Here is a 27,320-nt window from a genome sequence, read left to right as displayed (position 1 = left end):
ACACAAATTTTTACTAAATGCCTACGACAAAATTTTAAATAACAAAATAATAATCGGGGCAAACTTAGAAATTCCGGCCCCGACTAAGTAACTCGGGGCCCAAAAACAAAGTTTTCTCGGGCGCAGAGAAAAAATTTTAAAAAAAAATAAATTCCCCTTTTTGTGCCCCCAAATTGGGGGGCTGACATGCAAGTCGAAGTTTTTTGAAAAAATCAAAGAAAACGATGCGCCCGGGCGAAAAGTGCGGGGTTTTTTTAAATTTCGGCCAAGCTTTGGTGAAAAAAATGTAATAATGCCCTTTTATAACAAATTCTAAAAATTTTTGGCCCCAAAAAAAAAAACCTCTTATAAAAATTTTTTCTACAATTTTTTAAAACGTGTGCCGTACCGTATGTCCCTTTAAAAGTAAAATTTTTGAATTTAAAGAATTTAAGATATAAAATCCCGCAAAAACGTGACTTTTAAAGCGGTACTTCTATTTACTTAAATATTCATATCGCTTTCATAACAATAAATTTCTATATTTATGTTTCAAACATTCAATATTTCATAGATACTTTAGTACACATTTCGTACAGTAAGAAAATGTTTATGTGTGGGTTTATTGTCCTTTGTAAAAGTTTGATAATGAATATTTTAATTTCCGTAAGTATCCATAAACGCTATCATTCATAACTTGTTGAAATGACCATTCATTCGTTTTATATAAAACGGTGGCAACGAGATGACATTTGTGCGTTATTAATTTATCTGGTGGGCATGAGATAGTATACTATGCCGTGGCCACGATTTACTAAGTCGTTGCCACGAGATAATTAAGTGGTGCGCACGAAATACTATGTTGTGGCCGCAAAATAATAAAGTTGTGCGCACGAGATATTATGTCGTGACCACAAGTTACTAAGTCATGGGAACAAGATGATTAAATTGTGCGCACGAAATAATTAACCAATCAGATTACAACTTATAATTATATATGATTTTTTTAAACTGGTTAAAGTTTAATATCCAACATTAATATTTGAAAATACTGAATATATTCACTTTAAATTTGATACATATCTTTAGGATCATTTTAGAAGGTCACTTTCTTAGGCTGATGAATCAGACATTAATATTTGCCAAGGCAATAGCCCTTTGTGGTCAGTATGTACGTAAGGACGGCCCTTTAACCTTGTTTATACGATATCTTGAGAAGGAATAAGCCATGGTTTATTTTAATTGGTAGGGACATTGTCACTGGCCAGTAGATAACCTATATAGATGTTTGTGGTCAAGGTAACCATAATACTTCATGTCAAATCCTTGTCTGATGAATGATTGAGAGGGAATAAGATCATTTCACCTGATCAGTAGATAACACTTAATAATTTTGAGGTCATTGGGTTAATAATCAGGATCACAATGACCCTAAATATTAAATAATTCTCCAATCAATTACTTGTGTATATGACACTATGACAGGCAGGTGAAGTAGGGACAAGTGAGTCACTAAGTCACTGGTTGCTATGGAAGTCACTGGTTGCTATGGAAAGTCATTTGTTGCTATGGTATGCCAATGGTTGCTATGGTTATCACTATTTGCTATTGAATATAAATTGTTTATATGTAAGTCAACGGTTGCTAAGGTCAATGATTGCAATATTGATCACTACCTGCTATGAAAAGTCAATTTTTGTCATGGAACGGAACTTATTGCTCTTGAAAGTCACTGGTTGGTAAAGAGGTATATGGTTGCCATAGAAAGTCAATGGTTGCTATGGGGCCTCCGTGGCCGAGTGGTTAAGGTCGCTGACGAGATCACAGGTCCCTCACCGCTGTAGGTTCGATCATCACTGGGGTCGAAATCTTTCATGTGAGGAAAGCCATCCCAGCTGGCTAACGGAAGGTCGGTGATTCTACCCAGGTGCCCGCTCGTCCTGAAATAATGCCCGGAGGGGCACCTAGGGTCTTCCTCCACCAATAAAGCTGGAAAAAAATCAACGAAAAAATCTCAGCGGGACGCTCTAGGATGGCCCGACTAGAGTGTACGGTCGCCCATATGGGCTTTCCGGCGGCGACCTTAAATAAACGCATTCAAAAAAAAAATGGTTGCTATGTTAATCAATGGTTGCTATGTTAGTCACTTGCTGCTATGAGAGTCAATGGTTTGTGTGGAAAGTCACTGGTTGCCATGGAAGTCACTGGTTGTTATGGAAATGCATGATTGCTATTGAAAGTCAATAGTTGCTATGGGAGTCAATGGTTAATATGGAAATCACTGGTTGCTATGAGAAGTCACATATAAGGAAAATCTATGTTCTTTCTTGTCAAGAAACTTCTTTCTTGTCAAGAAACTAAGCTTTGGCTCTTGTAGTTTTAGAGGAGATTTTTTTCCCAAGTTTTTACTATATATATACATAAGGAAAATCTATGTTCCCTCGAGGCAGGGCAAATTTTGACCCAAGGGCTATAGTTTGAACAATTTTCATAGAGGTCCACCAGACAATGTTTCATATTAAATATCTAAGCTTAAGCCTCTATAGTATAGTAGAATATTTTTGTTTGTTTTTACTATATATACATATAAAGAAAATCAATGACCCCCCTGGGGCTGGGCCAATTTTGACCAAAGGACTTTAAACAGAACAAACATAGAAGAGGTCTACTAGATAATGTTTCATGTAAAAAAATACTTAAGCTCTTGTAGTTTTGGGGTGCAATTTTTTTCAATGTTTTTACTTTGTTATATCTATGCTCCCGGCAAATTTTGACCCAAGAGCTATAATTTGAACATTTTCTGTAGAGGTCCACCAGACATGTTTCACACCAAATATCTAAGCTAAAGCCTTTTTAGTATAAAAGAAGAAGTTGTTTTTTTTTCACTATATACATATAAGAATCAATGAACCTTGGGCGGGTCGATTTGGACCCAAAAGCTATAATTTGAATAATGTTTATAGAAGTTCACTAGACAATGTTTCATGCTAAATAAAGAAGATATTTTTAAGTTCACTATAATAATCTATGTAACAAACAAACATACATATACACACACAGGTGAATTGCTATATGCCACCTCATCGCAGATACTGCGGTGGCATAAAAAATACCATCAACAAAACTGTGTAATTTACGAGTTTATTCTGAGTTAATAACAGTCTTGTAAAACAAAATACATCAATGTAAAAACTAAGAACATAATCTCAGATCCTTTATTAAACTTAAAATAGAAAGATGCTTTTTTTCTGTATCTACATCAACTTTGTAATAAAGACAACTATGCTGAACTTAAATAGCATCTTATTGTCTAATTGTGAATACCAAACAACAAGGTTTACTTGAATGTCTAACAGTAAATGTGCCACCATTGAACAGAGAATTGTTTTAAACTGACTGGGAATTTTATTTAGAATAACAGCACTTTTTTTTTGAAAATCTCAACATAGACCAAAGGCATTCCTAACTTAGCTCTAATGTGCATAAGTTAATCTCCAAGAGGATCATTTAAGTTATACTATACCATGAAAAACAAGAACAAATCAGTATAATCAATGGATTCTTTTTGGATTTATTTTAAAAAGAAATGGCAAAACTAAATTGAAAGATAAGAAATCTATTTTAAGCCCTGCGGCTTATTAACCTAATCCCCCTTAACCCACAAAAAAAGGGTATAGGTGCCATGTTAGTACCAAAATTCTACAATAAATATCATTAAATGTAGGTGCTTTGAAAGTCGTGCAATGGGAAAGTTATACAGAATGAAGTACAAAGTAGTTACTTGGTTATTATTTCCTCCACTGAAAAAATGTCTGGGAACATAAAAAAGTATTTGTGCTTTTTATTTCCAACCGAAACATATTTTTTAGAATATAACTGAAATGACACTAAAAAGAAATTACCAATTTAAATACTAATTTGGGACCTTGTTTTATTAGCCATTTGTCATACTGGCAACTTGATTCAGTAAACTAACAAAAGATATAATACTTACAATTAAAGCAACTTACTAGTATATATTTACAAACAAAAAAGATTTTTAAGCTATACAGTAACAAGTACCGAGACTTATACTTCCAACATACAGTCTATGTTCCCATGTATAAATATTCTGCTTTAATTCAAAAGTGTGACATGAAAATATTAGAGAGATAAAAAAGAAACCAACTGCTGTCACTATAATTTATAAATAAACAAGCACAAATTACACCATAAAAAAAATATAAATAAATTAAAAACAAGTTTATATCAAGAAATGTTATTGTACAAGCACAACCTTGCAGAATGCCAAATTATGTAGCTGATCAATAAAATTGTGTGACCTATATAGGTTATAAAAGTCTTTTTCTGAGCTCTGTCTCAAAACTTTTCATTGGTCAATGTACATCAATCAAATTAGACAACTTTTTTTAACCTTTGACCAAGGGTCCAAGGTTATAAAGAAATTTTCCCATCTCAAACTCGTATGATACTATCTCAGGTATTTGATTGGTCAGAAAGAGACAAAGTGACCAATGAAAATCCTCAGATTGAGACAGAACTCAGAAAAAAAGTTTTATAACCTTGAGGTTAAGGAATAACTGTTTTGAAGAAAACACTGAGGAAAAGTCCTCTAAAAGTAAGATGAATGTCACACTACATAAATAAAGGAAAGAGATGTATACTAAATCATACAACAATTAACAGATATATATGATGTATTATGTGCCGAGAATAATTTTTTATCCTAAAATCTAACTCTACCATAACATTCCATAACAATAGCACAATATACATCAACACATTGTGTTAACATTTAAATATAATCAGTCCCTTTTACTTTGAATTTTTTAACAACCAACTTCCTCTATACGGTTTACTGTATACGTTTTACTTCTGCTTATGAACTGACATTACGCCGCCTGTCAATCAAGCTGACAGGGGTCTTACAAATAAGCCAGATGGCGATCCTTATCAGTTTCACACTAAGATGTCTGCAAAATCCGCCATTTTCCTTAGACAAGCTATTTGTATAAGACAATGGTGCAGCAGTATTTATATTGAAATTATTTTGATATTTTGTCAATTTAAAGCTATTAAATCGGTATATCAAAGTTACCAACTATCCTGACATATTGACAGATGGAGTCAGTCAGTTTATTTTACAAAAAATATCAGTAACTTTGTATATATGAAGATAATTAGTTATATAGCAGGTAAAAAAGCAGAGACATAGATATTATCTAGATTATACCTACATCTCTGACGAAAGTTAAAATAGAGAGAAATAAAGAACATACATATATTATACTACCAAGTTACGCAAGGCCAATTTTCTCATTCAATTTTTACAATTTATGCACAAATGCATTATATATAAGTGATTTTACACATAAAACCCTAAAAAAAATTGTAAATGTTACTGTGTCATTGATATAATTTTACTATTTATATGTTCCGCTACTTCAATTTTAAGTGTCTTTGAATTTGTAAACTAAAATGATATTTTGTCATGAAGTCAACGAGAAATATAACAAGATCTTTGCCAAACGTTTTATTCATAATTAATGCATGAATGCAGTTATAAGTTACTTTTTTAAATACCATAATACATTGAACTATCCATAAAATTTTATATATACCAATTTATTTAAGGTAAATTCATTAGTAACTTAAGTGGCATAATAGTCTCCAGTAAACGTCGGTCCCGTGTTTTGTCTTAGGTTCTGAATGACCGTGTCACGTGAATCAGTGGGCGGAGCAATCTCTTCTCTGACGTAATGTCAATTACTTAACAACCAACTCTGACTTTTTATATAAAGAATAATAGATTTTACCACAAACATTGACATGTGCTCTTTTGTTAACAAACATATTGTGGTGAAATATGTATTGTATCCACTAATCTGATAATAAGAGTTAGACAGATTCAGGATCTATGCATAGCCATTACACTGAACAACATAGCATTGAAACAAATTACATCCAAGCTATTACAGTAAAATTTGAAATCACAACTTTCTCACATTTATCTTGTCTGCTGAAAATAAATGTAGTTATTCTAACTAAATCAAAGCATATTGCAACCTTACATAAAATCACACTTGCACGCTTACACACAAAAATTTATTCATACACGCTCATAAAACAGTTACTTAAACTTACTAGAATATAAAATTCCTGAAGAACTTCAATGTTACTTTTTAGTAGATTCCAGTTTAATTATGGGTATCCTTGTGTTAACATTCCTATATCTAATAAATTATCATAATAACAAAATATATATAACAATACAAATAAAACATGTTAAAGTTAACTAATAATCTATTAGCAGTTCAGATATCTCATTTCTTTTAACCATACTTGGTGAACAATATTTGACTTCTTATCTAAAAATAAACACAGGGAATTAACAGTACTGTATAAGTGGTAAGTTAGCAACATGGAAATATTGTGAAATTAAAAAATTTCTCCAGCGAAAATATCAACCAACCTGTCATTAAATTCTACCTTTGCATGATTTGCTAATATTTCCTCATGTGAAAGGTCTGTAATTTTAAATTTGCTAACTTTTTGACAAGCAGAAATATCAACTTATACAGCATTTAACTTAATGATCTTAAAACAAGTATGATATAAGAGCTGTGGTCATACATAATTGAAGATTACCAATATTTACTTCTTTTTTTTTGTGACTCTTGTAGAAACTGTGAAGTTCTTACCAGCAGAATCAAGTATGGCTAACCAGCATAAAAGTTTAATCTGACCACACTGTATTCTTTCTGGCTGTCTGTCTTTAATTTTTTTGAAAGTCATACCCCTATAATTGATAATGGACTGTTTCAAAAATGTGAATCCGACATGTACATTAAAACAATGCAGCAGATGAAGAGTTACAGCATTTCATATACACAAGCTGTCTTTGTTCTTCTTATATCCTTCATGTTATCAAAGTATCTCAAGTTTCAAAGAGGTACACACAATTCTGTATGTTCATTTAAATATTTCATTATAAAATACTTTATTTTGTATTCTTTGGTAAGCTTTTAAACTATATATAGCAACAGTAGCCAGAAAACCCACACAAACTGACCAATCTCTATATCTCTATATTATTTGCTGTTCAATTTACTAATTCTATATACTTGGTATAAAAATCCTGTGAAAAAAAACAAAACAATGGTCAGTTCTGATTTCAAGATGGGTTAAGTGTTTAACAAACATACTGTCAATGGGAAATAATTAAAGATCTATACATCACAGTCAAATTTCCTTCATCAAAAACAACATATTACAATCATGTCTTTCACTCAGTGTTTACGAAAAACTTTTAAAATTAAAATAGCTGCCAAAATGTTATTTAATGTTAAGAACTTTTTTCACAGATCTTATAACATTAATGTTTTGTGGTAGAGCATTTTCTTCTAATGTCTTAGTATAGGGCATAGGTACATCTGCTCCTGTTACACGTAGGACTGGGGCATCCAGGTAGTTAAAAGCTGGACCTGAAAATTTACAATTAGTCCTTTTATAATCAAAGGTATTTGCAGAGTAAAACAAGCAATTATCATAGTATTGCGAGCAATCCATAAGTCCCCTACCGGTAAGAGCCCAAGCAACATTCTGAAGGGCAATTGGCCATTCACTTAGGTTCCTATTTTAAGTAAATTTGTTGAAAAAGTTCTTGAAAAGTGATCACAGGAAACAGTTTTTATGTACAGACAGATAGACTGAAGGACACTCTAAAGTTATTTTTTAAACATCCCTGTTATCAAAATGTAACATTTTTTTAAATCCTATCATGATTGAAGAAGTTGGAGTAAAAATTACCAATTTCTCAAAAAAAAGTCTAAGTTCAAAAGGGGCATAATTCTGGAAATAGTCTTGCTAGAGTATTGAACACTCACAAATGTTGAGTGACAACAAGAAACATTTATATGAAGTTTGAAGTAGATACATTCAGAAAAAGAAGTTATTAAAAAAAAAAACAATGTTTTTTTCATTGAAAATTTTAAGTTCAAGGGAGGTAATTCTGATAAATTTTGTGCTAGAGTTGTAAACCTTGTCACATATGATGTGGTTGATGACAATCAACTTATATTTAAAGTTTGAAGAAAATACCTTAAGAAATAAAGAACTTATAGTGAAAAAACTTAAAAACTAGAATCAGAAATCTTGAAATTCAGTCTATTTGTTGCCATAGCAACCAGAATTTTCAACATAGGAAGATAAAAAAGGATGTGCATAATTTCCATACTGCCATCTACCCATATGTCAAGTTCATAAACATATTTTTCAGTACTTTTTGTGTTATCACTGGATCCAGGTTATGTGTAAAAATTTGCCATATTTTCAGTCTATTTGTTGCCATAGCAACCAGAATTTTCAACATAGGAAGAAAAGAAAAAGACGTGCATAATCTCCATACTGCCATCTATCCATATATTCAAGTTTCATAAAAATATTTTCAGTACTTCTTGCGTAATCGCGGGATCCAGGTTATGTGTAAAATTTGCCATATTTTCAGTCTATTTGTTGCCATAGCAACCAGAATTTTCAACATAGGAAGAAAAGAAAAAGACGTGCATAATCTCCATACTGCCATCTATCCATATATCAAGTTTCATTAAAATATTTTCAGTACTTTTTGAGTTATCGCGGGATCCAGTTTTGTGGACGGACGGACTGACGGACGGACAGACGGACTGACGGACGGACAGACGGACGGAGGGTAAACCTAAAGTCCCCTCCGGTAAACCGGTAGGGGACTAATAAGCATGAAACAACCCAGCAACTAGAGTGCAGTCTTTCAGAAAATTATACTTACATAGAAATCCCATAACAGCAATAAAGGATATGCTAGTTAAACTTAAAATCTTAATTCTGTTCATACATTTTTTTTTCTTTATTTCTTAAATAAAACATATGCAACCCAAGCCTTGACTCAACCAATAGTCAAATACTCAGATATAAAGATAAATAAAACAATAAGTGGTGGCCTGGCTGAGTGGTTAAACTGTTTGACTAGTAATCCAAGGAATGCGGGCTGGGTTGGTTCAAACACCCATCAGGAGCAAGCTGGTGTCTCCTTGATCAAGCAAGAAACTTCATATTCATTGCTTAGTACTGATTGATTTGAAGAATAATTCAATAGTGTGTCTATAAGCTTTTATTTCATGCTTTCCAGTGTTTTATTATAATATATCAGATGATTATATTCTGATAAACCACTAGTGAAATTTATAACATATAATTTTCACTGTAGCCGGACTATATCTGATTGCGGATGAAAAGAAAATCAAACTAAATGGAATATCAGGCAGAAATGAATGCCGCCATATGTAAATTTTGTTCTTTAGGAAACGAAAGTCGATGTTACCATACATCATGTTAAAAATGTAACAAAATTAGAGAATTTTAACAGAACTATATTTCAAAATTGATGATGTGACGTCATGAAGTGATGACGTCACAAAGGAGAATGCACGACGTTACGCGGCAAAATCAGTAAAAAATACTTAAAACCACTTAAAAAGCATGAAATAAAACAAAAATTTATTTGTTTTACATATAAGATTGAAATATATTTCATTCGTGAACACCAGCTATTATATTTTCACTCGTGGCTACGCCACTCGTGAAAATATTGCACCTGGTGTTCACTCAGTGAAATTATATTTCAATCTTACATTCAAAACAAACAAATATCCTCTATATTGTTTTCTTTAAAATCCAACAAAAACTAGAACTGCCACTGTCATGTCGTAATTACCCCTGCATACCACTTTGTCAGAATCAACAGTGACCATTTAGAGCTCAAGGACAATCACCCTGCCAAATCTGAGGTTACTTAGCCAGTGCATTGCTAAGTTATGTATTCTACATGCTTCAAATGTGAAAATGTCAAAATCAATACACTGCAGACAGCCATTCTTAAGTATTTGAGCAGACAAACTTGTTAAAGTAAAAATTCCTGTGACCTTGACCTTTGACACAGTCAACTAAAAATCAAAAGGGGCTACCTTCTAGTCATAAACAACCTCAATACCAAATATGAAGACTGTTGACCAAAGCATTCTTAAGCAATTGTGGGGAAAAGCTTTTTTTAGTCAAGGTCCCTGTGACCTTGACCTTTGGCCCAGTGACCTGAAAATCAATAGGGGTCACCTAATGGTCATGATCAACCTTCATGCCAAGTATGAAGACTGTGGGTCAAAGGTTTCTTAAGTTATTGGGCAGACAAACTTTTTGAAGTCAGTCCCCTGTGACCTTGACCTTTGACCCAGTGACCTCAAAATCTATAGGGGTCATCTACTAGTCATGACTAACCTCCATGCCAAATATGAAGACTGTTGGTCAAAGGAATCTTAAGTTATTGGACAGACAAGCTTTTTTAAGTCAAACTCCCTTTGACCTTGACCTTAGACCAAGTGACCTCAAAATCAACAGGGATCATCTACTAATCATGACTAACCCCCATGCCAAATATGAAGACTGTGGGTCAAAGTAATCTTAAGTTATTGGGTGGACAAGGAAAAACGGACAAATGGGGAGACGGCCGGACAAGCTGATTCCAGCATACCCCCCTTACAACTTTGTTTTGCGGGGGTATAATAAATTAAGTAATAGAAAGAGCATCAAAACACGAGGCTATCTGATGTGTACAACGGGGCGTAGCCCCCGAGTATAAATCAGATTGCCGAGTGTTTTGATGTTCTTTCTCTTTTGTATCATAGTCAAACATAAAAACATGTTCCCTGATACCACAATATGAAACCCCACAAAAAAGTAACCAATGAATGAGCATCTGAATATGATATTTCCATCGCTAACCCTTTCTCTGTCATCACAATATGTAAACCCGGACAAAATGAACCAATCAATGGGCATGCTCTGGAGTGCGTGTAACTAATACTTGCACTCCAGTAACGCACTGTGCATGTATATGTATACGATTTAACTCTGTCACATTTTCAACAGAAAGGTCCCCAAACTATGATACAAGTATAACTAAAAGGTAATATTTACAAAACCCATATAACTATAGCACCAACTATTGTGTATAAATATACATCTATTTTTGTATCAGATCTTAATTTAATTAAAGAATGCTGTACTACTAATTGATTTTTAATATGGGGACTGAAAGCATGATTTGAATGTAATTACCTTCTACAACTCTTGCACAAATTTCAGCACCAACTCCATACTGTGGCCAGCCTCCTTCTACAGTGACAAGATGGTGAGTTTTCATAACTGATTTAATTATGGTTTCCTCATCCAGTGGACGAATTGTCCTCAAATTGATTACCTGTTACAAAAAAACAACATTACACATGCATGAAAAAACAACAACAATCAAATGTTAAATCTTCTAATTAAGAATTAAGCAGAACAATGACACAACTCAACTGATTTACAACAACAATAACAACAAGACGTTCTAGTAGTGCTGAAATTATCACAAAACTCTAATCTTTTAAAAGATATATTTCATCCGTTTCATCTAGAATCAGTCTTAACTAATGGTAAGCAATGAAATAACTCAAGTTTGTGAAATAATGATTACTACTACATACACCCAATTAATATTAGTTTCATTATATGGCTTACATTGGTGTTTACTTTATCAATGAAAAAACATAGGCCAACTGATATTTAAAGTTATAAACTTGTCAATGCTTTCATTTCAGCTTTAGTCCCTAGGGAGCTGTGTATATTGCTCAATTGTCAATAAAATATGAAGGTATATAAAACTCAAAATATTTCTTTTCATTTTTTATGTAAACACATTCTCCCGTGGCCAGATGATGAATTAATAATGTCAAGCCTTAAAAGGTATTAAGCTATTTCCAATGAAACCATTTTATGAAATTTATGAATGGTAAAGTCATGTTATTTCCATTATATTACGGTCGATTCTAGCATGGGCCATTCACTCTAAAGGAAATATACAAACATATTTCTTTTCATATAAGTATTTTGGAAGAATTATTTTGTAAATTCAAGCAATAATGTTGTAAACTAAAGACAGCAGGTAATATAGCTTTATAGAATTAAATAACAATATGCCACAACTTACCTCACATTCTACACCAATCCCTGCAAGCTCTTCTGATGCACTTAGAGCTGTCCCAACAAACTTTGAATGTGCCACAAGTGTACAATGTTTTCCTGTGAATATAAATGAGCCGTGTCATGACAAAACCGTAATGTGTTTGCGACCAGCATGGATTCAGACCAGCCTGCGCATCCGCGCAGTCTGATCAGGATCCATGCTGTTCGCTATCAGTTTCTCTACTTGTTATAGGGTTTGTAAGCGATGCTATATGTTGACATTTGTCCTTTATACATATGATAAATGAAAAGAATTTGCAAAGAATTTGTTTGTTATTAAGTACTTGAAGACAAAGCAAACCTGTAATGTAGGTGTAATATCTACACCCCAGGTGACTTCAAGCTAATATATGAAATGCCCTATGATTCTAAAGTAAAACAAATAAATGAAATTTACTAAATAAACCAAGGCGCAGAAGTGTAATAGTCATTGAATAAAAACAATATTTCACTTATGTAATAACACAATGATGTGATGTCATTTGCATTATATAAAAATCATATATAGCTTTATCACACACCCGTGCCGATTTTGCGACTCCGTAAATATGGTATTGCACGGCCGTGCATATATTTTGACGTGACGTCATTAGCGTTATACAAACATAGTGTAAAGACGCGATAAATGTTAGCGTTATACTATAGACGCGCAGTGATATTCCTGCTTTTATAACAGACTCCGATAAAAGGCCTCTTCCCAATTTAAATTTTCTTTAAAATCATGCAGTTTTCCCATTAATCTTAACTTAAACCTGCTTTTTTACTAATTAGTAATTTTAGCAATAATTTTTCCCAAAATCAAGAGGCTAAGGCCTCTTCCCAATTAAGTAAGAAAAACTACTGACGCGTCAATGAAAAATGACTCTTATTTAACTTTAAACGGTCTTTATTTTGGGTATGTGATAAATAGAATATTGAATTCGTGTAAGTTCATTACTGAATTTATTGCACTCGTTGAATAAAATAATATTATGCTCGCCGGAGGCTCGCATAATATAATTTTATTCAACTCGTGCAATAAATTCAGTATTGAACTTACACTCATTCAATATCCTGTATTTAGAGCGTGCTAATGTGTGCATTACACTATAGGCGCATCAATGAAAATCAACCCTTTTTAAATATCAACAGTTTTTATTTCGGATATGTGATATTATATTTGTGTATATTCAATACTAAATTTATTTAACTTGTTGAATATAAACAATAAAATGGTCGCCAGAGGCTTGCATAATATGATTTTATGCATTTCGTTCAATAAATTTAGTATTAAATATATTAATACTCATTCAATATCCTCTATCTTTTCCCCATGATTATAACACTGCAAAATAAAGAACTTAAATGTTACCTTCTCTTTCAACTTTAGCTTTTCCAATTGGTATAAGAAAATCTTTACTCATTGCTTCATCTGACATTTCCATACCAATACCATACATAATTTCATTCTCCAGAAATACAACTGAAATATTTAAAAAAAATAAAACAAAATTAACAAAACTTTCATATTAGATATAGCAGAAAATACTTCAATATATTTATTAAGTTCATTTTGTTGTTTATCAGTTACTGATATATGTAGGCTAGATAGCTAACATCATTTGGACACCTTTTTCATCACATTAATCATAAAAGCATAAGTGATGTGAATTTTCTCTGTAACTTTAGTCTAATGGCCATTTGTCTCCTCCTGCTCATTCAGAAATCATGTTGAATTAGTAGTAGGTCGCTTGCAGTAAAATTGGTTGTTACTCATTAGTTATCCAAGATAGCCAGTTAGGTTGATTGACTGCCGTGATATCACCAAAAATGTGTTAAAATCAGTCAAAAAACCAAATCAAACATGCAGGTTATGATATAGTTTCAAGGTGGAACCAAATTCAAAGTAGTAATGAGCAAGTACTTTAAAGTCAGTCACCTGTACACTATGGAGGCAGCATCATCAAGCCTTGCATTCTTAACAGACACTTTAATGCAAACGAGTTGTCCCTATATTTACACCCAAATACAGGCTGTTTCCCCTTGCCCAAAATAGGTATATTTTTTCCCAAAAAGATATATTTTTCCTTGAAATGTCCTATGCATATTCTTCAACAGAACCTTGACTTACCAGCAGCTGACTTACATCAGCTAGCTTATAAATGAGCCGTGTCAAGACAAAACCAACATAGTGTGTTTGCGACCAGCATGGATCCAGACCAGCCTGCACATCCGCGCAGTCTGATCAGGATCCATGCTGTTCGCTTACAAACCCTTTAACAAGTAGAGAAGCTGATAGCTAACAGCATGGATCCTGATTAGACTGCGAGGATGCGCAGGCTAGTCTGGATCCATGCTGGTCGCAAACGCACTATGATGGTTTTGTTGTGACGCGACTCAAATTTCATTGACTTAGAAACAGAATAATGTCCCTATTTATAGCCTCTGCAGTGTATCGTGCAGGTTTAATTGAATTGAAATTTTTTAATAAAATATCCAGGTAAATTACATTCTCACCTGTTAAAATTTGATTTCAGGTTTACTTAGTGTGCTATAGTTTCCCCTTTCAGAAAGCAACAGGTTGCTTTCCACATAGAAAAGAATAATCACTGATTACTAGGCCACTCAGGCGCTGATATGTTTAACAGTCATTACATTTATTTAAAAATAAAAATGATACCTGGGTTAGGATCTCTAATGGAAGATTTCAGCAGACCTTTGCAATCTTCTGATGAATAAGGGGAGATAACTTTAAGACCAGGGCAACTTCCATACCAAGCAGCAAAACATTGTGAGTGCTGGGCTGCTACACCGGCTGACGCTCCGTTTGGTCCACGAAAGACTATTGGTACTGGTACCTGGAAAATTATACATAATAGTATTTGTTTTTGAGTAATCAAAGCAAAAAAACATCAGGAATTGGTATCTAGATAATTTTACATTCAAACTTGGTGTGAAAAAGATCTATTTCTGAACCAACTTAGTATATAAAAACACTTTACATCAAAATACTTTGAATAATGCACGCAATTTATTGGAAACAGGTTCTTGATATTTTTATTTTCTAGAAAGTATATGTATACAAATTCAACAATAACAAAGCAATAAACAATAAGAAAATGCTAAATTTATATCCAAAATGTCTCAAGAATTTTAAGATAAAACTTAAGTATGGGCATTCAAACTTAATTACTGGAAAAATTTGATACCTATAATCTATATGCATGTTTTATAGAAATACACAGAAACAATAAACTTCTAGCTAAATTGCTTTCCATGTTCCTCATATTTAAGAATTGAATGCACAGTCTGTGGATTGGTCTGAGTCAACAGATGTGTGGGGCAAAGTAGTTTATCAAGTTAAAATCTATTAACAATCAATCAATTTTTTCACTATTTTACTTTTTACTCTTTCTTATCTATAATCAATAAAACTTAAAAGAAGGGAAAAAAGAAACTTTCTTTATTTTTACTTACTTTTCCCGCTGACATGTAGTAAGTTTTTGCAGCTGAATTTATTACCTGTAAATAAAATAGCAAATAAAACTTACATGTCAAGTCTTTTTATGTCAAATTGAATATAAAATGTACATGTATGTAAAATTTTATGTTAAACATACACTGAATTACTTTCTATATTATTGCATAGTGTAAGGCAATTCGGTTAAAGTGTATGTGTTTTCATAAACTTATGGTCATTTTTATTTCTTGAAAGTTTTTAACATGGAATGTCTGTGTAACTTAATATACATTATTACTGTATATTAAATGGAATATTCTGCTGCTATTTTTATAAGGTTTGGTGACAATCTCATGCCTGTTCCACTCACTTTCACTTAGATATACTGACAAATTACTTTCGTTCCTTGTATACTGTAATCATTTTAAACACAATATGACAATGATATTACAGCCTAAAACAGAAAATATATTGCTTTAAACACTTTTAAAAGGACATTATTTTAAATGTCAAAACAGGGTTGCATCATGCTCACATAAAGGGATTATTTCATTTAAATATATATCTTAAAACTTTACTTCATTTACAAGTACATACATTTCAATTTTAGTTTTTTTTATATAGATGAAAACATAAACACATGTACTGATCTAATTTAAACAAACTTCTTCAATTTCTATGATTCAAAAATATTGAACAGTGATCAGAAGAAAAGGTGTTTTTGCTGCCCGTAATTCATATTGATAGCTTTCCATATTGAAAATGAAGTATCAAAATTTATTGATGGTAAAAAAGGTACCTATCCTAAATTATGTCCAGCATATTTCTTTATTCATGTCCAATAAAGACCAATGATATTTGAGCCGCGTCACGACAAAACCAACAGTGCGTTTGCGACCAGCATGGATCCAGACCAGCCTGCGCATCCGCGCAGTCTGATCAGGATCCATGCTGTTTGCTGTTAGTTTCTCTACTTGAAAAAGGGTTTGGTAGCGAACAGCATGGATCCTGATCAGACTGCACGGATGCGCAGGCTGGTCTGGATCCATGTTCGTCGCAAACCCATTATGTTGGTTTTGACATGACACGGCTCATTTAATATGACCAACAGGAACATATTAAAATTTATTTCACCAAATATTTGACATAAACTGTTATGTACTCATCCCTTTTCGACTGGACACAGAAACTGACTATTAAGTAATTGACTGAATACATAAGTGCTGCTGATGGAATAAGTTACAAATATTAATACCATACCTGATCTATTGCTTGCATGGAGAAGTTAAAGGTCATGAACTCACAGATTGGCTTTAAACCTGCCTGAAATACACATACAACATAATATTTATCAAATCACTGCATTTATAATACAATGTGAATTATGCTGAACAAAACAATGTCCAAATTTCTATCATAAACTTCATAACATGACCATTCTATACTTACATGTATTAATGATGAAGTGTGAAAAAATCAACACTTGATTCAGGTAAATTATCAAATTATTTTCTGCATACAATGTACATGTATGAAGGAAAACATTATTATAGCATCAATATGTAAAAGATTCTATCAGTTTTCATAAAGACAATAGAATTATAAAAGATTTTAATCTTATCTTTAGCATATAATATATTGGGGAAATGACCCTCCTAATGACGACCAGGGGAGGTAATAATTGCTATGTGAAATTTAAGTAAGAGATTATAGTTAAAATCAAATATCTTTAGTGGTTGTTGAGAAAATATGGTGTACAAGTCTAGATATAAAACTTTAACTAATGATATGCCCATGTGGACACCTGCATGAGGACAGCCCTATTTTTCTTTGATTACTCGAGCTAAAAGTCAACCAAACATGAGAAACAGTCATATTTAATACAATAAAAATAATAACATACCATGGCGGCACCAACAGCTATTCCTGTAAATCCCATCTGTAATCATAAATACATATATGTTTGATATGTAAATATACATGTCTCAAAATATGTAAAAGCATTGAAAGCGCTTACAGAAATAAACATATAAAAATTTAACATACGTTATATATATAAATTATATACAAAATTTTCATTCCTCTTTTGTACAAGTTCAACTTAAGATATTATATATCTCTTTCAATTTTTTTGAAGACTAACACCTATTTATGAAATTAGTCCAAATAAGCATAGTAGAATACAGATCCTTCAGTAATAAAAATATCAAAGAATAGGTACAGTTAAACTTAAATCCTTAAAGAATATAATAATTGAGCTGTGTCACGACAAAACCAACATAGTGGGTTTGCAACCAATATGGATCCAGACCAGCCTGCGCCTCCACGCAGTCTGATCAGGATCCATGCTGTTCCCTATCAGTTTCTCTACTTGTAATAGGCTTTGTTAGCGAACAGCATGGATTCTGCAGCATGGATTCTGATCAGACTGCGCGGATGCCCAGGCTGGTCTGGATCCATGCTGGTCGCAAACGCATTACGTTGGTTTTATCGTGACACGGCTCATATAAAATTACCTCTGTGATAGGTGTGTCCATAATCCTCTGATCTCCATACTTTTTCCAGAGATTCTTTGATACCTTGAAAAAACAAATCAATCAAATAATACATGTCTATATAAATAAAATACCATTCAAACTCCATTTATTACAAGATTACAGTTATATGCCTTAGAGAGAGTGCTATTATGCTCTCAAAGAAGTATATAAAATTTCAACTTTTTTCAAAGTCAGATGTCAATGGAATATGAAAATACATGTATCTGAAATGGTATGCAAACTTTAATGTAAATTTTAAGTAAAAAAAGGGGCATTATTCTTTCAAAATGCTTGAGTTACCTCCTCTTGTCTACAGATTTGGGGCATGATGGTGAACAAGTGTAAATTCTTAGTTGAAAAAGGGGCATAATTCTATCAAAATGCTTGATACAGTTACCTAATCTTATCTACAGGTTAGGGTCATGATGGTAAACAATTGTGCAAAGTTTCAAAGCCAAATGTCAATGGACTTATGCTTAAGTGGTTACGCTGATGCTCGGGTGACTAGGATAGCTGTACTTATTCTTATCAAATAGTCGAGCTAAAAAAGCAGTAAGTTAGCCTTGCCATGGAATCCTTTAGATATTCATCGCATTGAAAATTGATTAACTGTCCTCTATTCAATCAAAAACTTCAAGATAATTATTATACAGGTAGTTTCATAGAAAAATTGTAAATTTACTTTGTAGGCACCGTCATATTCTGCAACTTCTTCTCCAAGTAGAAACACTTTAGGATCTCTCTCAATTTCTTCATCCATTGCAGCATTTAATGCATCTCTTACTGTCATTGTCTGAAAGAAAGATTGAAAGGTTAAGACAATAGCGAAGAGAAAAATTGAAGTGAAGGTAATGAAGACATCATAAAGGCAATTCAAATATGTCAGAGATATTGTAACATAAAGATTAAAACTGCATGCATATAGACTTTTTAAACATTATGTTAACTAAGTAACTGCGGTAAAAGTTCCATGACTGAATAAAGTTTGGGATTTATATATAAGATTATCAAAATAAATGTTTGCAAAAATAAGCATGCACCTTTGCAAATCTTAATGAAGAAATGCAGTGTTCTAATGTCTGTAGAAATCATCAATTATTTCTCTAAAGAAGTTTATAATTTTGTATTGATATCATCTAGTGTAATGTTTAAAAGAAAAATTAAATGACATTCAGATTAAAGATACTAAGTGTACTGTACTAATAAGTGATATGAATAATAGATTTTACAAAAGCAACAAAAGCTGGATTTACCTGTGCTGTATTTTTTGTTGAAAGACTGAAACATCTTGATATCTTCTGTAAAGCCTGCTGCTGAAAAGGAATTTATAACAAAATTATTAAACAGTTAAGTTCGGTAAAAAGTCAACTCGGCATGGATCAACTCGGCCCTCTTTAAAAAAACAAGAACGTGTTTGTTAAACACAAATGCCCCCCGGCTCCGATTCTTGTCAGTAGCAATATTTCAAAAAATGTTTACCCATTCACTCAGTTATGAACAGAAACATTGCCAAAAAATTGTAAACACAAGTTATATAGCTTGACAGAGTCATGGCATTTTGTAATTGTGAAATATATAAGTTGCCAAGTCATTGCTATGACTTGTGAAGTGTCAACTTTATCAAATATATATAAATGTAAGAAATCTATATTTGGCACCCTTGACCTTGACCCACTGACACCTATAGAATATCATGCAAGTTATCTTCCTACCAAATATGAAATACACCTGTCAATAAATAAAGGCTGTATGGGCAAAAGTGTAAAAATCTATTTTTAGCACTTGTGACCTTGACCCAACTGACCCCTAACTCCATCCAAAGTAAGAATAACATGCAAGTTATCTTCCTACCAAATATGAAATATATCTGTCAATAAATAAAGGCTGTATGGGAAAAAGTGTAAAAATCTACTTTTAGCACTAGTGACCTTGACACACTGATCCCTGCCCCATTCAAAAGGATGAATACCATGCAAGTTATCTTCCTATCAAATATGAAATATATCTGTCAATAAATAAAGGCTGTATGAGCAAAAGTGTAAAAATCTATTTTTAGCACTGGTGACCTTGACCCAACTGACCACTAACTCCATCAAATTTTATGTTCCTATCAATTATAAATGACATCTGTCTATAGAATATGGTTAATACACCTGTAAAAATCTATTTTTAACATTGGTGACCTTGACATTGGTGACATTGACCTTGACCCAAATGACCCCTTACAATACCCAAAGAAGGAGGACCTCCCTTGGCATGTTTGTATTAAACATGAAAGACATCAACCAAAAAATAAAGGCTGTATGAGCAAAAATGTTTAAATTTATTTTCAAAACCAGTGACCTTGACCCTAGAGACCACTTAATTAGAAGGACCATTAAAGGTATCCACCTGCTAAATATGCAAGATATTTTTAAATAAATTAAAGAGAAATTTACGATAAATCCAACTTGCCGGAATAGGTTAACCAGACAAGGCCCTATTTTCAAAGTGAAAAAAGGGAAATAACTGGGATGACACAGTTATATAACTTGGCAATATCATGTACTTTGTATTGATAAGTAAGTATGGAAATTATGAAGCCATTAGTATAGATAGAACTTAAGATATTTCCAACTTGCCATTTTAGGTTAACCATTATTCATTTTCTAAGTGCTGAAAAGGGCAATAACTTGGCAAATATGGAAGCCATAGTTATGTAACTTGACCAGATCATGTACTTTGTATTGATTAGTAAGTGTGTAAACTAAGAAGCCATTGGTACAGGTAGAACTTAAGAAAAAATCCAACTTGCCGTTCTAGGTTAACCTCGTACGGACAGAGGGACAGACGGACGGACGGTTCAAATACTATATGCCCAGGGGCATAAAAACTTAAATGTATTAACTTTTTTTCGAATACTTGCATGTTGTCAAGGCCAAAAAGAAATGTTATCAATGACAAAATAAGAGATATCTGGTTTATTATTATATAATTGTACATTATACTTCTGCAGAATTAAAGTATATTAAGAAGAAATTTGTTACGTTTTTCTTTCAGATTCGTTAAAAATTGATATAAGACAAATGTGTTTCCTTTGATGCTTTTTGTTTGTTAAGTAATCTTCAATAAACATCTACATCATACTGCTTAACAATCAATTCTGATTATGACTAGCAGGCGCGTTGTCAGGGAACTGTTAATAAACTTTTAAACAAACCAATATATTAATATATACAATTGAAAAGTTTTGGCCGAGTTGACCGGTGCCAAGTTGGAAAAGGGCCAAGCTGACTCGGGGGCCTAGTACGTTTCAGGGCCGAGCTCACCCTGATTTGATCACAGGGGATTCTGTCATTTTTTTTCCTTTCCCACTATATACTGGTATATATAATATAACATGGGATACATCTCAAAATTGCTCATTTATTGAACGAAGTATACAACAGTTTTTTTTTCTTTTGATTGTTGGACATTGATGAAAGAATCGATAATTTAAAAACAAGATTGCATTTGAGAAAAATGCTATGCCACCGCATTAATACAACACTAAATAGTAGTGTAGGATCAGATTTTTTTTGTTTCTATACAACTGAAGATTGTCATAATGCATATATCCCTGACCTATCTAATTCTTATTATCAGATTAGTTGTTAAATCTTTTGTTAATCCAATAAAAGATCAGAGTAGGAATATATCAATGCACTTGAGTCTAGTGAATTTGGTGGTGAAGGTCATATTTCACACAGCCTAAATTTCATGACTACATCAAAGGACAACACAGTAAGACACTCAAAATCTAGGTCAGCTGATATCAAAGTTCACTTTACATCTTAATCTGTGCACATGGTTCAAATTTCATAGCTGTACATCAAAGGACAAGAAAGTAGGTCACATCATCAAAATCTAGGTCACCTGATATCAAAGTTCAATTTTACAACTGAAACTGTGCATACGGTCAAAATTTCATTGCTGTACATCAAAGGACAAGAAAGAAGTGATCAAAGCTCTATGCCTTGTACCTTCAGACAAAAAATATTTTTTATTTTTTTACTATATGTACATAATGAAAATCAATGACCCCGCGGGGCAGAAACAATTTTGACCCCAGGGCTATAATTTGAACAATCTTGGTAGAGGCTCACTTCCCAAAGTCTCATGCAATATATTTAACCTCTAGCCTTTGTCAATTCAGAGAAGAAGATTTTTCAAGTTTTTACTTTATACATACAAGGAAAACCTATGGCCCCTGGGCGGGGCTAATTTTGACCCCAGGGCTATAATTTGTACAATCTTGCTAGAGGTTCACTACACATGTTTCATGCAAAATATCTTAACTCTTGCCTTTGTAAATTTAGAGAAGATGATTTTTTAAGTTTTTACTATATACATATAAGGAAAACCTATGGCCCCTGGGGCGGGGCTAATTTTGACACTAGAGGCAGAATTTGAACAACTTTGGTAGAGTACCTATAGATGATATCATTTAACAAATATTAAAGCTCTAAGCCTTGAATTTTCAGACAATAAGATTTTTTTATTTTTTACCATTTGATATATTGAAAAGCCATGACCCCCAGGGCGGGGGCAATTTTGACCCCAGGGCTATAATTTGAACAAACTTGCTAGAGGTTCACTACACAAAGTTTCATGCAAAATATCTAACTTCTAGCATTTGTCAATTGCTATAAGAATTTTTTTTTAAAGTTTTTACTATATACATATAAGGAAAAGCAATGACCCCCGGGGCCGGGCCAATTTTGACCCTAGGCCTATTATTTGAACAATCTTGGTAAAGGTCTACCAGACAATGCCTTATGCAAAATATCTAAGCTATAGGCCTTTCGAGTCTTTACAAGAAGGTATTTTAAGTTTTTACTATATGTACATATAGTAAAAATCAATGACCCCTGGGCGGGGTCGATTTTGACCCCAGGGCTATAATTTGAACAATCGTGGTAAGAGTGAAAGAGACAAAGCCTTATGCAAAATATCTCAGCTCTAGGCCTTTTGGGTCTTAACAAGAAGGTATTTTATGTTTTTACTATATGTACATATAGTGAAAATCAATGAGCCCCGGGGCGGGGCCGATTTTGACCCCAGGGCTATAATTTGAACAAACTTGGTAAGGGTCTAACAGACAATGCCTTATGCATAATATCTAAGCTCTAGGCCTTTTGGGTCTTTACAAGAAGGTATTTTAAATTTTTACTATAGGTACATATAGTGAAAATCAATGACCCCCCGGGCGGGGCTGATTTTGACCCCAGGGCTATAATTTGAACAATCTTGGTAAAGGTCTACCAGACAATGCCTTATGCAAAATATCTAAGCTCTAGGCCTTTTGGGTCTTTACAAGAAGATTTTGGAAATTTATTCTTATAATTCCTTTTGGTTGCCATGGCAACCAGATTTCTGCATGGAAAGAAATTCTTTGAACAACACTGGAAGCCCTTCACCCAAGGATCAATCCTGCCAAGTTTGGTTGAAATTGGACAAGTGGTTTTTCACAAGAAGATTTTTGAAGTTCACTATATAGTCTATAGAACACACACACAAACAAACACACACACAGGTGAATCGCTATATGCCACCGCATCGCAGATGCTGCGGTGGCATATAAAATGACTCACTTTGTTACATGGACAAGATATTATTAAAAATAACTTTTCATGTTTCATTTTTACACACGTTCGTAAAATTTTGGTTTGCAAAATTACACGTGTAAAACGACATCTAATGCAAACGTATGCTCATATAAGAAAGTTTAATCATGTAATCAGTTAAATATCAATCATCACCACCATCAATCATGCAATCATTAACTTCTGGTACAAATTATTCTCAGGGCTCCAGATAAGATGCGTATACGCGTAAATTACGCATGGAAATAACACGTTTATGCATTAAAAACAAAATTTAAGCGTATGAAAACGCACACAAAATTCAGGTTACGCATTGAGCAACATTTCTTTCGCGTATAAACGTAACCGAAAGTAAACTCGGTGATTATCTTATTTTTAATTTCGTCTGAACGCTTTGCAAGCATCTACTGGTAACTTCCTGTAGTTCCGACAATCATCGGTTGTTATCGTATGTATAGTATGGTGGTGGAATTAACTTCGTATGAATGCTTTGCAACGTCTAACGGAAACTTCCTGTAGTTCCGACTATCATCGGATGTTATCGTATGTATAGTAAGGTGGTGGAATTAACACAATTTCATAAACATTCGGTACAATGTCGCTGTCAAAAGTTAAAACGATTGACCCGTATTTTCGGCCGAAAAAAATCGGCAAAGGTTATAATTAATGAAATAATTAGCGCTGCCACGTATGAGCAACAGAAACATGCCTCAGGTTCAGATAAACGTATGCCGTTTGGAAATGCAAGATTGTAAACCAAGGGAGTCCAAAAAGCAAAAGAAATGACTTTGACATATCTTATATATGATAATGCATTGCAATAAACATGGAAGCAAAATAAATGTTTTACTCATTTCAGGGCTTTTTTTCACAGTTTGGGGAAGCAGCCCAGTCCTTAATTTTGGGGAAAAATTACATGGTATATTTGCAAAAGGGGAAGAAAAAACTTAATGTAAATTCAATTTTTGGGGAAAACTGCATGATTTTAAAGAAATTTTCTTTGGGGAAGCAGCCCTATACCGGCCCCTGTTATAGAAGGTAAAAAGGCCCTGCATTTACATACATTTTAAGGAGTAAAAATACTCCTGCCAAATTTCAGATTTCAAGTTTTACTCATTCACAAAAAAATCAATGAGTAAATACTCATTGCCCTAAAAAATTATCTGGAGCCCTGATTCTAACAATTTTTGTTTGTTTTGATAATTTTTATCCTCGGCTTCCATTTTGATGTTGCCCGTATGTTCCATGCGTAAATCCAACTTCTGTTAGTGACTGTCAATTTCATTGGCTAATGAATAATAATAATCCGGATAATAACGGCATATACCCGCGACGAATAGCGGGTTTTTCATCAGCCAATGAAAATACTCGGAACATAAACCACCGACAACTTGACATCCAATGTAAATATTGAAATGTTTGCTATTTCCTGCAATGTTACAGGTTTTAATGAAGTGTTTGTAGTAGAACTTGGGTAATGACTCATTCATATATTAACTTCTACAATAACTTTGATGGAATACACCGATAAACACTTTCAGAACTAGCAGACGACAGGCTATTCATATCAGTAGAATTTCGAGTAAAGATAACGGATTGCGTATCTCACTGTATAAATCGTATGTAAAATGGTCTGACATATGGTAGGTTTAACAGTTAATTAAAATACTTTGAAGTCCAAAGATGTGTTGAATTTTATACTGTGACGAAACTTAGATCCAAAGCTTTCTATTGGCGTAATACATTTTAAAATCGGACATTTAATCACAACAAACTAGCGGTTTAAAAACAGCTTATTTTGTATTGTTTTAGCATAAGCGATATCGATTTTACTCGAAGATAAGGGAAGCAACTCGTATTTTTTCACTCGATATACCTCGGTTATTTAGGTAGATCATATTGAAAATGTTTATGGGTGTATAGAGGATATTTTATACAGTTTACACATGTGAATGCATTTTACAAACCCGTGCTGGTAGTGCGAGGCCACGACTTGTATCCCTTCTTTATATTATATATATAGATTTAATAAAATAATGACAGATTTCCCTGTGGATTTGATAAGTAATTAAGTTCAACTGACAAGAGCCTGCTAATTTATCAGGTCTAGGATTTCATGATATTTATGGACTGTCCGTAAATTTACAGACAGTCTGGAAATTTAAAGATTTTTCAATCCATAAATTTACAGATATTCAATATGAAATTTGCTGTTTTTAGTTTTACAATAAAATCCGCAGCTAAAGACAAGTTGTTTTATTTATTGTTTATATTTACAAAGGTAATGGGGTGAGTTTCATCTTTGTATGATGATTTTGAAATTTTTGTAAAAAGTGAAAATTGAAAGTCATCAAACTGTTCTGAATCTTAGCAAACTGTTACATTTAATCATATAATTAATACCTAACCTTATTCATTTTAACCTGCGGTTTTAAATTTCAATGCAACTTCTACTATTTTCTTACTTAATGTCTGTAAATTTACAGATAAGAAAATCTGTAAAATTATGGATTGCCCAAAAATTTATAGACTGTCCGTAAATATGCCTTATTCTCATCGATTCGTGCCTTCTCATCGATTCGTGACCTAAATAATTGTCTTGTATAAATACTTCTGCAAGGACATACACCATCCGAAAACTACACAAGTTTTATTAAACACTCGATTTGACAATTCTATCCAATCAAAATGCGAAATTGAACAGGTGTTTCAAATGAGCTTACCCTACAATCAGCTGATGACCTAATTACTTTAAAATATTCGATATTGATGTTTTAATTTATCAAACACACTTACAATTAAGCCAAAAAAATATTCATTATGCTGTAAGAATTTACTTAAGACTTTGAAACATATATTGATCAGATCGGACTGAAAATCACCATGCAAACATTTAGTGGTGTGAGCACCTATATATTGATGACGTCACAGGGTGAATCGGATTTCACGAATCGATGGGTAAGCGTCCAGCTGAGCAAGACAGTCATGGTTGACATGTTCAGATGCTCTAATCTTTGAGCGGTTGTTTTTAAAAGTTATTTAAAGTTTTTGAACTTTTAGATAATGAATTTATTTAACAAATGCACTAATTGAACTGTATGTATGTCTGATATTTGTTGTGCAAGTGCAATTTTTCCAAATAAGAGTCACGAATCGACGAGAGAAAAGCATATAATGAAATCCTAGACCTGTTTATAATGCTAGGTAATGCAAAGTTTCAAGACAGATATGTACTTGTGACAGTAATACCATAAAAATGCCCGATTAAAAGTGATAAGTATTAGAGATTATTTTATCCAATTACAATAAATATTGGACATGGTATAAAAGTATTACATTTAGTACGAAAATAAAATGAACGAACATGCCATACATTTTCATTCAATTGCAAGATTACGCTTCCAATACATTTGCAATTAAACATGATCAACACCGAAATAATAGTAAAGAGATTTTGTCTCAACAATATGTAAAATCAGTGAATAAAGATAAGTAATAAATATTATAAAGTCCAAAAACTACCTGATTGAGTGTTCTGAAGATCACGGTCGCCATTTTGAAAACAGCAGAAATGACCTTCGGGTAAATACTACTAAAAGTTTCCTCTCTATGGGTATGGCCAGTATTTATGCAGATTGATTTATA

At 33.0% G+C, this 27,320-nt stretch overlaps 1 protein-coding gene across 2 annotated transcripts; it reads right to left on the bottom strand.

Annotated features, from left to right (window-relative positions):
* Positions 1–3,106: 3,106 nt before the first annotated feature.
* On the bottom strand, positions 3,107–27,320 carry LOC132726522 (pyruvate dehydrogenase E1 component subunit beta, mitochondrial-like). 2 transcript variants are annotated; one of them, XM_060711857.1, is made up of 12 exons: positions 27,198–27,320; positions 19,305–19,364; positions 18,734–18,844; positions 18,031–18,093; positions 17,418–17,453; positions 16,775–16,837; positions 15,532–15,576; positions 14,735–14,912; positions 13,427–13,537; positions 12,041–12,132; positions 11,128–11,269; positions 3,107–7,463 (listed from the first exon to the last, which is right to left on the bottom strand). In XM_060711857.1, the coding sequence occupies exons 1-12, from the start codon at positions 27,228–27,230 to the stop codon at positions 7,315–7,317; spliced, it is 1,083 nt and encodes a 360-aa protein (XP_060567840.1). In that variant the 5' UTR covers positions 27,231–27,320; the 3' UTR covers positions 3,107–7,314. The 2 variants fall into 2 exon arrangements, with proteins under 2 accessions (XP_060567840.1, XP_060567841.1); XM_060711858.1 differs by having other exon boundaries at positions 19,305–19,361; positions 27,198–27,290.

This window comes from Ruditapes philippinarum, unplaced genomic scaffold (genome assembly GCF_026571515.1).
Source record: "Ruditapes philippinarum isolate M1 unplaced genomic scaffold, ASM2657151v2 ctg346_1_1_1_1, whole genome shotgun sequence".
Lineage (NCBI taxonomy): Eukaryota > Metazoa > Mollusca > Bivalvia > Venerida > Veneridae > Ruditapes > Ruditapes philippinarum.
This window is presented reverse-complemented; position numbering and strand designations above follow the sequence as displayed.

Excerpts from the sequence above, each read along its gene's own strand:
- LOC132726522 (XM_060711857.1), bottom strand. The coding sequence starts at position 27,230 with ATGGCGACCGTGATCTTCAGAACACTCAATCAG. Across the intron at positions 19,365-27,197 it reads TCTTCAGAACACTCAATCAG|CAGCAGGCTTTACAGAAGAT; the intron begins GTAGTTTTTGGA and ends ATTCCTTTTCAG. Across the intron at positions 17,454-18,030 it reads TGGACACACCTATCACAGAG|ATGGGATTTACAGGAATAGC; the intron begins GTAATTTTATAT and ends TTATGATTACAG.